Genomic DNA, 15131 nt, shown 5'->3' on the forward strand with positions numbered 1-15131 from the left:
GTATTACAGCCAAAATATTGAAAATGAGCATCTGTTAGGTGTTTTCTAATTAATCAAAAATAGACTTTAATGTTCCTTCCAGATATATAAAAGATAAAACAGAAAAGCAATGAATTTATAGCATTTTAGATAGGAAAGAACCCTTACAAAAGGTTAATAAATCACAACATTCATATAATTCATATATTTTTTTACTAAAAAAGTCCATAAGCCCTATGAACAAACATATTTTAACTAGCTCTATTAAACATGTAAAAAATGATTAATAAAATTGCCACCAGTTGTTTTTAATAATTAAAGTAAAATATTAAAAATAAACCCAAAACAATGATATATAATTAAATATTTTCTATTATGAAGTAATACACCAAAACATAATTGTTCAAACAATGGGTAAAAGTTTCAAGTAGAGATGTCATTAGTAGTGCAGTCTGAATTATAAAGTAAAATAGAATTAATGGAAATTTATACATAAATAAAAATAATACTTCAATAATTGAAATTGTAAGTAAAGTTGTTAAGATATGTAATTTCCCACAAAGTTTTAATTACATACTTAAAATGTACACAACTATAACAAGAAACATTGATTTGTTGAGAAAGCTTACTAATCTCAGTAGATCTACTAGGTACTGGAGGTGGCTGTGTGCCATTGCGAGTAGGCATTGAAGACTGGTGTGATATTGGAGAAAATGGAATCATATCAAAGATGTCAGTGGAGGGCGACTTAGGTGTCATACTGCCTGCCTGCAATGAAAATAAATGAATTAGGGTAGTATTTCATATAGACACATTGTAATGCTAAATATTTCACATGCATATAAAATATATGTAAACAGCAAATTCAGTTGAATCATAAGAATTTGTCATTTTGTAGACCAAAAATAGTTAAGTATTTGCAATTTCATATGGTTCCACTAATTATGATAAACGCTCATTTAGAAGAAAGCAACAGAACATTTCTGCAAAAATGCTCTCAAAGATGATGGCAAAATAGTAACAATATTATTCCAGATGAATATAAAAGCTACAGTGAATTTTTTGGATATATAGAAATGATTGCTACTTATAACAGAGAATTAGATATAGTAGAAACTATTCATATAAAAATATGAATTCAGTAAGATACTCTGCATAAGATAACATTTCAAACAGGAAAAATTAGACATAAGTGACTTGCCTTCTTAAATATAAACATTCAAATGCAATTGATTTTTTTGCATTCTCAAAAGTAGAGTATATTTTAGTTTGTATTTATAACAGTGGCAACCAACATTGCAGTACATTTTATTCTTGAAAGATTTCATCAAGTTTTCTGTAATAAATAGCTATCTTATAAAAACTAAATTAATAATCACCAATGTACTGCCCAAATCATTGAGTTTTCTGATACAGTATGGGTCAAGACTGAATACATATAGGGAAAGATAAATGAAAACCTCATGAAAATGTAGCTGAGAAGTAATATCAAAATTAGACATTCACCACTTTGTAAAACAGGGAACAATATGTATATATGTATAATCTCCTTTGAAAACCATCTCATTTGATCAGGGATAAAAGAAAGAGAATTTCCATTTTGGGGGAATAGTGATGAAAAACTTGCTTTTCCTGTAAGAACTTGGACAGAGATTGCTTTGAGTGGTTCATATTAAAATTAGAATTCTCAGAATACGTTTAATTTTCTGATTCACAGATAATGCAGGTGATGAAAAAATCAGGCTTACTGTGTGTAGAGTGATGGGCTTGCTATTCAGCTAAAATAATTGTTAGTACATTATTTTTCGTGCAGGAAAATTGCTGTCATCCTCCTTTCTTTAACAATTTGTTTATTGTATCCCCTCACCCCCTTCCTGTTACTCAGCAATACCATTCCCCTAATTATCCCATTCCTGTATCCCCTCTCACTTCTATATCTCTACTCTTTTTCACGATACAAAAATTCTAAAATCTTGGCTGTCATTAAAAGCAAAACAAACCAACCAAAAATTTATTTCCTCTGTCCCTCTTTAATCTCCCAGCTTCTATTTTCTTTTTCTTTTTCCTTTAAGGCTAAGTTCCTTGAAAGAGATACTACACTTTCTGTCCTAAGATTTATTTCATTCTGTCTTTAACTTTTATCAATCTAGATTTGCTCTTTTTGCACTGAACTCTGCTGAAATTGCTTTTACCAATGATCTAATTTCCCAATGGTGATATCTGATAGATCCTTTGAAGTATCTGTATTACTTTATATTTTTGTAAATTTCTACACTGTCACCACCCTCTACTTGAAACTTTCCTGTATCAGGTAATCAAAGAAAACAAAAATGGCGCACAAAGACTCCAGATCACATCACATTGATTCAAGATACATCTAAATTTTTGATAACTTTATAAATAGCACATTTTGGCAGAATTTAAACAAAATAAGTCAGATAATAAAAAAGAATTATCTGCTTAGCAAATTACATGCGGTCTTGGTATGCTGCTCTCACTGACTGGCTTGGTAAAGCCACATTTAGAAGGTGGTGGTATTAACAGTCCCAGTGATAGTCTGGAATCAGGCGAGTTGACAGGAGTGACAGACATGGAAGAAATATTGAGACAGGGAGATGAATCACCACTACTACGCCAGAAAGAGGATGAGCATCTCTGAAACCTGTGTTGCTCATGATCAGACATATTGTGCAGCAGCTGTAAAGGAATGACAGAAAGAGAAATATCCTAAGAGGAAAGGCATGGAGGAAAGGAAAAAGTATACTTGAAATTTATTTGTAAAATGGTGTTTTGTTAAGATGATAAGATCATTTCACAATAACTTTTCTAAAATTAAAACACAGAGTTGATTTTCCTATGTGATAGTCCTTAGATTCTGCATTGCTTAATTTGATGTTTTTTACTGAAATATTACATTTTTATATATTTTAAATAGAATATTGCATTCATCACCACCTAAGAGGAAGGTAATGGAGAGAAAAATGGAGAAAGCCTGAAGATTTATTTTGGAGAGGGCTTCTGTAATGAAATGGGAAAAGGGAAGATAGTAATGAGAGAACAGTCACAGAACTAGGAGTAAACTCTTCTAAATAAAATTATGGTTTTGTAGAATTTTCAAAAGGGCTCACAACATACATTTTATATTTAATCCTCAAAACATTCTTTGAAGTATCAGTAGTAGTAATATTATGTCTTTATTACAATAAACACATGGGAATTAAGCTCCACAGATTCTTTGTGACTTACAATGGGAATTAAGGTCCACAGATTCTTTGTGACTTATTCTTATATGAGGTAGAAAGCAGATTCAAAATTCAAAACAGTCTGATTCTAATCATCATGCCCTTTCTATAGTCACGAGGAGCTCCAAACTGTAAGACTTTTAGGGGGATGGGAAGAGATGATTGTCAAGTATCTCAAATAAATCAGAGGGATAATAAATAACAAGCAAGCAGTGTAGTAGGTCTGAACATCAGTATGTGCATGACTTTTAGGGGCTATTTCCATTAGAGCATGGAAAGCTACTGTTAAGAGCTGAGCTGGAGAGAGCTGAGCTGCCAGATGTCACAGCGGCCAATTAAACAGCAGCCAAAATGGAAGTAATAATTAAGTCTGTATTCATTTACTGCTATAGTATAATCAAGAGGCCAGAGAGAAGGTGCCTGCTCCATCAATGCTCCATTTTCCCCACGGAATGGCATTGAGTAAGAGTCAGAAGTATCACTGCAGAAGTGAGCCTTTGTCTCATTACTTAGGGACTTCTGCACAAAAGGTTCCTAAGGGTTTTTCTTTGGACAAGAGACAGTAGGAGGGAGAAGGGAATGGCTAGCAGTAGATAAGTACTGAATGCTGAGACGTAGTGGAGAAAAGTGGTCTCCAAGTCCCTTGAATAAGGTGGTCTCAGGAGAGGCACCTAAGGCCCTCTAAAAGGAGGCCCCTGAGTGGAGTTGCCTGGGCTATAAATGTAGATATGCACAAGAGCATAGCTTGCCAGGGGGCCTGAGTACTAGATTTAATTCCTCCAAACTGTGCACCAAATACAATGTGATGAGGGCACCTTTCTCCCACTAAATACAATGTGATGAGGTGTGCCAGGCAAAGCCTTTGTAACTGCCCACGCTCTGGCCAGAAAGATCCCACATAAGATTCTGGCTGGGAGCCACATTCCTCAGCTGCAAATCACATGTCAGAGATCTTTCACCACTAACAAAAATTCAGGCAGAAAACAAAAATCTGATTTTTTATAAACTTTGTTGTAAAAGGTGGTAATTAAAATTAGTGAAGAACCAACAAGTCTGAGGTTATGTCCTTAAGCTAGGATGACCCTCTTCACATATTTCTGGAAGCAGAGAGAAAAAGGAAGCCATGTAAAGTGAGAAATTAAGTTGAGGGAAAGGTTCAGTGTGGAAGCAAAATCTCTGCTAGTCTGAGTTATATAATTAATCACTCTATTAATATGCATATGTAAATATATAATTTTTGATTTCTCTGTTGATATTCACTGTAATACACCTCGATCTATTTATGTAGAGATGTGTATGTACACAATTTTTAAAATCTATTTTTGTTCGATATAACTTACTGTATCATTCTGTCCTTGGTGGCCAACTTTTAATTATAGATTACAGTTGTAAGCTCTTTGTGAGAAAAATTTTGTTTTTTGTTCCCAAATACCCTATATAACACATTAGTGTAAATGATATTTATTGTCTAATTTATACTAGAGCATCTTTTTACTTAAACTGTTAATTGATAAGGCTGTCTGTACTGAGTAAAGATAAGATATTAAGTGGAAATTGTCCTTGATATTATCTAGTTTAAAATACACATGGTAATACTCTATTTTTTTTTAGGATATATATCGCACAATTCTTTACTAGGTACCTGAAAACAAACTGAAGGTCAAAATAACCTTACTTGAAAGTGCTCTGCTATTTTTATCATGGTGTTTGCAGTATTCTCATAGTACTACTTCCTCTGGGGAGGTAAACTTAACATAAACAAAGAATGTATATAATACAAAAATAATCAAGTATTTATATACTATAATCAAGAGGTTTTTTTCAATTTCAAAATGGTAAATCAGGGATATTTAATAATGTCAACTGTTCTGGTATCTAGAGTTTAAGACTCCAGAACTATTCCTCACAGGTCTTCTTTGGGTCATCAGTAATTTGGCAGTTTTTGTTTAGATCACATGGGTCTTTTAAAGTATAGAATTAGGTGTTCCCAACACAAAGAAAAGATAAATGTTTGAGGTGATGGATACTGCAATGACCCTAACTTGATCATTACACATTGTGTGCAGGTATCAAAATATCATCTCTACCCACAAACATGTACAACTAATATGTATTAATAAAAATTTTAAATTAAAAATAAATTAATATATAAAAATAGATTACATATTAAAATCCAGAACTTTTACCCAAAAGTTAGAAATTCTAGAATGTAGGCCCACAAACTTGCATGAAAATAGTTGACTGGTATTGAATATCTGCTGTGTCTTTGAAGTTAGCCTGTGCTTTCAAATTTACCACTCCTACCATATGCCCATTTCACACTCGAATGTCATAATCTGGGCTATATTAGAGTTTGAGTTTTTGATTCCCAACCTAGAAGCAATTCAAGTCAAGGAATCAGATGTTATATATAATTCCCTATAAAAATGAAATGTAAGTCCAGCACATTTAAATATATGGGTAAATTTGGCTCTTGATTCTGTACTAAATGGTTAGGCCTATTCAATAAGGATATGAACGTGTGGACATTAGCACCTAAATGACAAACAATGACAATTTTGCACTTAGGTCCCAAGGTTCTGGAACCAGTCTTTTTTTTTTCCTTTGGTTGCTATTTTTAACTGGTTGAGGATGTTTATGTGTTTAAGTAATTAAGTACATTGTTTAGAAGAAAAACAGTTCGAGGAATTTTATTTTGGGCTTTCTGTCAGTATTCTGACAGATGGCTAGGAACCAAAATTTTTGGATTGTCCTACAGAAGTACATGGCACCATTGTTCAAGCAACTCCTTTATGTTCGTAGTTCCAGGTGTCTTGGTCTTTAGGAACACGCACAGAATCTGAATTATTATACTAAGGGGAATTCTGTGCAAAAAAAAATGTGTTAATTATACAGAAGTTGTTAGGTTATTCAGATATGTTAATAATGAGTGTCCATGTTTGAGATTTGTTTTTGCTACACTTTTGTGGCTCTTTTTCTTTTGTCTTTTTTTTTTTTTAAGTTCTGCGATACATGAGCAGAACATGCAAGTCTGTTACCTAGGTATACATGTGCCATGGTGGTTTGCTGCACCTATCAACCCGCCATCTAGGTTTTAAGCCCTGCATGCATTAGGTATTTGTCCTAATGCTCTCCCTCCCCTTTGTAGCTCTTTTTTTCAGTAAGTAGTGTCTTGGTGCATTTAAGCAATGGTGAATATTTCAACCTTGACTTTTATAGAAATGTGACAACAAGAAGAAATATCATAAAAGTGTTTGAATTCTATCAGTAAATATTAAATACATTTGAACAATAATAACAGAAACACTGCTTTTAAGATTAAGCAATTCTGTCATAATATGTTTAGAAATATTAGGATTATACTGAAATTTTATGTTTCACTCTTAATTGCACTGGCAATACAATATCCAAAGACTTTTTAAACATAAAATAAAAATGTCAAGATTAAAATATAATTTATCACAACTACTAAAATGGCAGAGTTCAAAATTATATTTATAATTAAATTAAGAAATAATTAAGAAATAAATTCCCTTACATTTGTATATCAAATTAATTTTTTCTAGTTAAAAAACCTGGAAAATTATAATTAACATTAAAGATGGAGAAAGAAAATGGTAGCATAAAATGTTCTAGCAGATGTTTCTAGATTACCACGCTGATTCATACTTTTAAAGTTAATTGTTATATCTTCAATATCAGTTTTTAAATAAAGTTTAAAAGTAATGATTACAACTTACAGCACAAGGTCTGTGTTTTTTCAGATTTCTAGGTCTACAGTTGGTTTATATTGATCTGTTAGTTGTATGACCTACTGTCTTACAGTTTTCACAAGAATCTTTCAAGTTAAATGGATGTAATTGTAGCACAAAGCGGAAAACTGCAACAAGGAGAGGCTAAATGACTTGACCAAGTACTTATGATCAGAACTGTAATGGGAACATATTTTTCTTCCTGTTGGACAGGGTTTATGCTTTTAGAATTATCTTGTGCAACTAACAATTATGAAAGTGAAGTTGTGGAATGGTAATCATTTTTTGTGGGCATCAAATGTTCTTGAACCAATTCATGTTTAAAATTTATGTCTTTGTTTAAAGATTCATATTCAGCTTGTTGTGTAATTAAGATCTTTCACAATCTGCTCTTGCCCATTCTCACTTCAATAACAGCAGAGAAAACACTAGAGGAAAATAAATAGATACACTGTTTATCCACAATGAAATATACATTTTAGGCTATAATTGTCCTATCAAGTCTAATCAGTGGCCACACAGTTGATTATGTAAAGAAATAATTTTACCTAAGGGTTTAATTGAAAGGAAGACATTTGTTTTACTCAGCAATAGAATCCAATATTCCCTAGGACTAGAATTTTACTCACTTTGCTTCCTGGCAGTAGTCTGGTTTGGTTAAAACCTTCTATAGTCAGAAGGGTAAAATGAAAGTACTCAGATACAAGAATCAAGAGGAACATTTTGATTGAACTTGTTATGCCCACATCTTACAATGAAACAATCTTCTGCAGGCATTCATGAGGCTATGAGGCTATGAGGGCAGAATAAACTCTTTTTTTCTAATATAAATACAGGCAACACTGCCATATGAATGTAATAAATGGAAATCAGATTGTTCCCAGATAATTAGTACCAAATGGTGGAAAACCTAACCTCTAATCTATTGCCAAACCACTGGAACACAGCAAAAAGCAAACAGCACAGTCAAGTAACGGAAATTTCTCAGTGTATCTAAGTGACTGTATAAAATAAGGATCCAATATCTAAAACCAGGGAAAAGATTTTCACAATTTCAATGTGATACAGAGATATGTAATATAGGTACTCTTGAAGACTATTTCATTTGATAGAAAAGGAACCCATGATTGACCCAATCGTGGTGGTATTTAGAAGATATGTAAGCATTCTGTTTAAAAACAAGTAAGAAAATATTTTATATACATTAAGTGTTACATATTCATATCAATTTTTATATGAGAAAGTGAGAAATAGGAGTGGTCTCCATCTATCATGCATATGAAGAATTGGTTTTAAGTGAAAAAGGTCGGAAGCAAATATTAAAGATACACTTGTTAAGAATGTCTTAATTTCAGTACTGAACAAAAAAGTAGTCTCATATTATTTTCTTTAGCTAGAACTCAATTACATAAGCTCACAGTGACCAAATTTATATTGGGCATATTAACTAAACAATAAACAATTACAATAAAAAAGGACAAACTTTTTTTTCACTCAAGCACATGAGACCAGACCTTCTCTATGAATTCCAGATTTGTATATTCAGCCACCTAATAAGCATTTCCAATTGGTTGTCTAGTTGGCAGAGATAACGTAGGCAAAAGTGAAATATTGATTCTTTATCACTCACTCCTCCTAAGTCATGTCTGTTTCAGAAAATAGCATCATGTCCCACATGTTAAAGGAGAAAACCTGAAGGGACACTCCTGCTCCTTTTGTGTGTGTGTGCGTATACTGCCCTCAACAAATCCATTAGTAAATTTTGCAAGCTCTACCTTCAAAATGTGTCAAAAATCAAGCTCTGCTCATAACCTCTACAGGTAGAATTATAGTCTAATTTACCCTTCTCCTAGACTACTGAAATGTCTATTTCTGGGACATCACTTTGGCCTCTTTACAGTCCATGCTGCATATAGCAGCCAGATGATCCACAAATTCCGTTTAAAACCTTCAAGTGACATATCATTGCATTAAAAAAAAAATACCAATCCTTTGCCATTGCCTATGAAGGCCTATCAAATCTAGACTCTGAGTCTCTCTTCAATGTCCTCTCCAATTGTTTTGGCTTTCAGTCACTACACTGCAGCTGCAAAGTTCTTGTTATTGTTTTCAGTCTGTTGCATTTGCTAACATTTTATCATTCAGATTGCAATTCAAGTGCTACCTTCTTTGAAGGGGCTTGCTTCCCTGGTCACTTTCTCTAAACAACATTCTCAATCATTCTCTTCTATTCTGCTCTATTTTGTTTTATTCATAGCATATACAAGATCTAAATGGTTACATTTATTTATTGAAATATTTATGTATTTATTACCAACCTTTCTTTCTTTCCCCCATCTAATGCAAACCCTTTAACATCTGAAATACATAAACTGTGAAAACCAAAGAGCCTAGATGTATGGAAATATTAGATCTTCAGTACACATTTTATAATATTTCATAGCAGATCACAACTGTATCAAATGTATACAATCAACAAGTGAGATGAAATGAAAATCAAAGTGATATGCATTGTAACATACGGTCTGCTATTAAGAACGATTTCAAAATCCCAGTGATGAAGCAGTGGGACTAGGAAGATCAAAACCAAAACTAAAATATACACCATAAAACTTTGAGGGAACATTTTAGAAGTCTTGAATATTTTTATTCAAGGTTTCAACCTAAAATTACTTAGTTTGCAATTCAAAATCCATCAGTATGACCAATTCATGTTCATGTATATAACATATAAGTGACTGACAAACTTTCTAAGGAATAACAACCTTCCCTTAGGGCGTCTCTGAGGAAAGTAGAAACATGCATGCCCCTATGTTCTCACCTAAACAGAGACTCTTTAAAGTACAAAGGTGTCCATGTAGATCATTCTACTGCATTGGGCCTCACATTTTAAATTTATGATTTAACACAGAATAAGGATATCAACATCAATAAGACTGTAATATATTATTAGGAGATTTGGTACATTTGAATCATTGTCTTGTATTACGGAAATTCAACTTTAACTTTGGACCTCTTGCTAGAGAAGATGGCTTGTCATTTTTTAGTTATCGAATCAAGCTTTGTTGTTGTTATTTGTTTGTTTTTGACACAGGGTCTTACTCTGTAACCCAGGCTGGAATATAGTGGCATGATCATGGCTAATTGCAACCTTGACCTCCCAGGCTTACCACAGCCTCCAACTCCTGGACTCAAGCAATCTTTCCACCTCTGTCTCCCAAGTAGCTGAGACTACAGGCATGCACCACCACGCCCAGCTAATTTTTGTATTTTTGGTAGAAATAGGGTTTTGCCATGTTGCCTAGGCTGGTCTCCAATTCCTGGACTCAAGCTATCAGCCCACCTCTGCCTCCCTAAGTGCTGCGATTACAGGCGTGAGCCACCATTCCTGGCCTAATCAAATTTTATCAAGAATGTTTACGTTGCTTGCCATATCTGACTTTATCTTCTACTTCATCACAAACTGATAAGAAAATAACATCTATAATATTAATTTACATTATTGTTATTTTCACATTACTTTTAATTCCACAACTCCCAAAATTCCATTCCTACTTTTTTCTTTCCCTTTCCCCAAAGAGATTATATCAAAGCTAAGATAAAAGATGTATTTTATTTGACTAGCAATTGCTTAGTGTGAACTATATTGTGTTAGGCCAGCATATCCAGATATTTCAGAACATTATTATGCTTAAAGGTATATTTTTATGAACCAAATTATAGCATTAAATAATTTATAAAGAACTATACCTGAATTAGAGGTTTTTGATAAAAGTGTCCCCTTTCTGTGACTTGAAAAATTTGGCTTCCAGTGGGATCAAGACCTGTCTTGGGCTGGTCAGTTGTGAAGAGTTTTCTGTGTGAGGGGCTCCTCTCATCACTAAAAACTCATCGGATTCCAAATTAATTGCATACACCATACCCATCTATGTTGTAATTCAATATGCATAACGGAATTCATAATTCACTTCAATGCTTCTTTAATAATGTATCGATCACTGCCTCTAATCCTTTGAACAAACTGATGAGAACTTTAGTCATTTTGGAGCACTCTAATCCTCAGTCCTCTGAGCTCAAAACAAACACATAAAACCCACAGAGTCTTATTTCTAGGGTTATAAACTCATTAAGCATTTACTTTGCTAGCCGTGGGGGCACTCTGTGAGGTACTTTGTGTTCCTGCTGTGTGTCCTGTAAAACTGATGTTCAAATTTCATAAGAAAGAACAGATGTAAAACATTTCTAACTTAACAGAAATTTCTTTATTGCAGGCACATGGTAAGCTATTAAATAAGATATCATAAATTTACATTTTATTATTTGCCATTTGCATTGTCTGTTTTTCAAATTCAATAATCTGAATCATTAATAAATTTTCAAAAATAACTGCAGGTAACTAATTTTATTTTATTTTAATATCAGGAATTTGGGACCTCATTTGCATAGATATGAAATAAATAAGCTGTACTTAGTGTTCTACCAGTTTATTTCATAGCTACATTACTAAAATCGGAAATGAAAGGCAAAAATGTTTTTTAATAAGAAACACATTAGCAAATGCTGTAACAATGTTTTTTAAACCATTTGAATTGGTTAGGTATCTCATTAATTTACATTTTAAATTTTAGCATTTAATTTTACATTTAAATTTTAGCAATTTTAAAATGCTCTTGAGTTCACTTTCTTCTAAAAATCAAACAAATTCTATTTTCACATATTTGTTGTGAGAGCAATTAAAACTACTTTGGCAATTTTCAAGTGTATAATACCTTGTTATTAACTATAATCACCATGTTGTACAAGAGATCTCTTGAACTTACTTCTCCTAATTAAAATTTTGCATCCTTTGATCATCTTCTAGACCCTTTCTATATAACTCTGCCCCAGTCCCCAGTAACCACTATTCTACTCTCTGCTTCTATGAGTTTGACTATTTTAGATTCCACATATGAGTGACATCATGTGATATTTGTCTTTCTGTGCATGGCTTATTTCACTTAGTATAATGTCCTCCAGATTCTATCTTAATGAAGACGTACATCTTCCAGCATATCAACAATTTAAAAAATCATATGATAAGATTTTAGGAGCTAAAAGGTCATGTGACAAATCATTTTTAAAGTTAAAGAAAAAGTGTAGACAATGACCTTACATGACAAAAGACTATAAGTAGATTGCAAAGTTATAATTTGTCATTTCCACAATGATCAAGGATACAACAAATTTTCTACATATATGAACTAAGTGTAAGACAGTGATTTAAAGACAGTTATTTCTTTATAAATTCAACCTCTTAGTTGTAGTTTTTGAAGCATTTTATTTAGATAAATCCAGGCCGAGATGAACACAATGCCTAAAATAATTATTATATGATGTAACCTTGGGAGGGCTAATTCATTTTAAAACATGGCTTTTTCAATATTTTTACTTTTTATATATAACTGGCTCTACTAGTGAGAATTGCTAAATAAATGAATTATGCTTATGAACAGGTTATGTTTTCTTCATATACCAACTTGCTTGCTTTCCACTTGAAATAGCTATTTCAGCCAAATGGTCAAAGACACCAAAGCAAGGGTCATCTTGTCATTCCTCCTGTCCTTTGTCACTTCTGAAGCTGACTCAGTAACCCTATGAGATCACCAATGCACATTCATAATCCAAATCCTGACCCACCTTCTTCTCAGAGCAGTGTCTGCTTTGGGAAGATAAAAAAGGTAGGATGCAGTTTGATTAATATGTTTGAAACCTCTTTGCTCTTCTCAAATGTTCTTCCTCAGATAAAGAGGATACACAATGACCAGTTTTGGGTTTGGATCCAAAAAGCTGATGGAGCTTACTTTACTCCTTTGTCAACACAAAAACGAAAGCAATGCTACTCTTCATACGTGATGAATTCCAGAAACAACTACGTTATCAAAACTCCTTGAAAAAGTTACTTCCCCTTCATATAAATGAAGTATATTTATTTTTATCCTCCTAGTATATTTCACAACATGGCTTATAATATGATTTTCAACAAGACCCAAGAGTATGTGTGTTTCATCTTGGGATGGAAGGTTGAATAACAAATTTGAGCTGATGTTCTGTCCCTTGCAGTTAGAGAGGCGAGAAAAAATCATAATCCTGGTGAGCAGCAAACAGTGACAAGAAAAAATAAGAAGGAGTATCAGAATAAAACCAGAACCTGAAGAGGATGCTCCAGCACAGATGTCAGTACCTCAGTCCCAACCTCTCTCATCAAGGCCACAGCAGCCCTACTGGCACAAAACACAAAACCCACAAGCCAAGCAATGGAAATGCTCACTCTTTCATATGGGAGGTGGAAAAATGTGAGTTTACAGGAAAGACCATTTTTTGACCCATTTCCAGAGTGTGCCAAGTTTGAAACCCAAAATGAAACTTCTATAGAAACATTCTTATTCATAGTGATGACCTTGTGAATGATTCTAGTATTAGATATTAAAACATGAATATTTTCATTGAAGCACAGTAAGCTTCCATAAAAAATTTTGCAACAAATTTCTTTTTTCAGTTCATGTTTATGTTATAAGTTAGATATGATTTTTTTTTTTTGAAACAGCTTCTTTCTCTGTCACCCAGGCTGGAGTGGGGTGGTGCTATCATAGATCACTGTAGCCATGACCACTGGGCTCAGGGCATCCTTTCACCTCAGCCTCCGCAGTGGCTGAGACTACGGGGGTGTGCCAACATGCCTGGATAATTTTTTATATTTTTTGTAGAGACAAGGTTTCACCATGTTGCCAGACTCGTCTTGAACCCCTGGGCTCAAACGATCTGCCTGCCTTGACCTCCCAAAATGTTGGGATTACAGATATAAGCTACTGTGCTTGGCTTAGATATTAAATTTTTTAAATGAAGAATAATAAATACACTTTAATAGAGAATATCAGTAGTACAGATGATTCAAACCAAAAATCATCTTCTCCTGAATATATTTTGCCTAGAAAAAATATTGTTTTAAATTCCACCTCCCTCCAATAAATTCCCTTTGCCAAAATCACGTAATAATGATATCATACATGGTATTGGGAAAAGGATTTCAAAACTGTGACAAATCAGACATAAATACTTTAACTACAAGGACTTGAGTTTTGTCTGTAGAGAATACCACTCATTTTAATGTTTGAAATACAACTGCCTCACTCTCAGTGGGAAACCCTTACCATGTAATATAAGAAACCAGGTTCAGTCTTGCTCACAGCTGAATTCCTATAATGAAGTTGAGCACTTCAAGGGGAGACTGGCATAAGTCATTAAATCTAACTCAGCAAATAGTAATTAATAGAAATGAAAGAAGAATATGCCACAAAGAGAAAAATTATATTGTTTAATAAAACTTAAGACTAAGTCGAGGGTTGAATTATGTTAGAAAACCCAGAGGAAAACAGCAACATAGAAGACAACTCTGATTTGAAATAACTAGGTAATTTTAAGTTTTAAATTAAACTGCTTAGCAGCCTTCATCTCTATGCATGTTTACTTTGAAATTACTGATCCCAAAGTATTATATGAAATATTGCAGAACTAGTGATACAGAGATGTTTCATCACCACAAAATCGTGTTTCTAAGGAAAACATACACATATTCAATATACTCACTGGAGATGTTGATACTTGAGTTATTCTTAGTTGGTTTTCCAAATCTTGTACTTTATTTTTAAGTTCCATATTTTCTGTTTCTAAGTCTTGGATCTAAAAAGAAAATGATTATTGAATAACTTTCTGTTTTTTTTCTTGGAATATACCGGCTACAGTTATGAGTAGGAATTTATATTATGCAAAACCTTAATGTACTTTGTTGTGCATGGGGAGAAAACTGTTTGATAAAGTTTGGGAAATGTTGGAGGATTTCAGATCATTGAAAGACTTAAATTTATAATATATTTGTATGTGTGTGCAAATTTTATGTTCCTAATATCTCAACATTGTGTTTTCTTGTTGGACTGTGCAAACTATACCCATAATCTTGGAATATAACCACAAGACAGTGAAACTTGCGTATGATGATTTTGAAGAGTGGAGAAAGGCATAATTTAATTACCAAGGAATCTGATCTGCATGAAAAACCACTTACCCAGCATCTGCTGCTTCTGCTGCTCTGATCCCCATGAGAAGCATCAGGAAGTGAAGCAAA

At 33.3% G+C, this 15131-nt stretch overlaps 1 protein-coding gene across 5 annotated transcripts in view; it reads right to left on the minus strand.

Annotated features, from left to right (window-relative positions):
- The window catches only part of GULP1 (GULP PTB domain containing engulfment adaptor 1), a 319039-nt gene that overhangs the window by 12060 nt on the left and 291848 nt on the right, over positions 1-15131 (minus strand). For 4 of the 5 annotated variants that reach the window (XM_033230913.1, XM_033230914.1, XM_033230912.1 and 1 more), the window contains exons 9-10: positions 14597-14689; positions 609-747 (exon numbers count right to left, since the gene is read on the minus strand). In XM_033230913.1, coding sequence (XP_033086804.1) covers positions 609-747; positions 14597-14689 — 232 coding nt within the window. Of the gene's footprint in view, positions 1-608; positions 748-2451; positions 2677-14596; positions 14690-15131 lie in introns of all 5 variants that reach the window. The other variant, XM_033230915.1, reaches the window with a different exon arrangement.

The sequence above is a fragment of the Trachypithecus francoisi genome, unplaced genomic scaffold (assembly GCF_009764315.1).
Source record: "Trachypithecus francoisi isolate TF-2019V2 unplaced genomic scaffold, Tfra_2.0 Lachesis_group13, whole genome shotgun sequence".
Classification (NCBI taxonomy): domain Eukaryota; kingdom Metazoa; phylum Chordata; class Mammalia; order Primates; family Cercopithecidae; genus Trachypithecus; species Trachypithecus francoisi.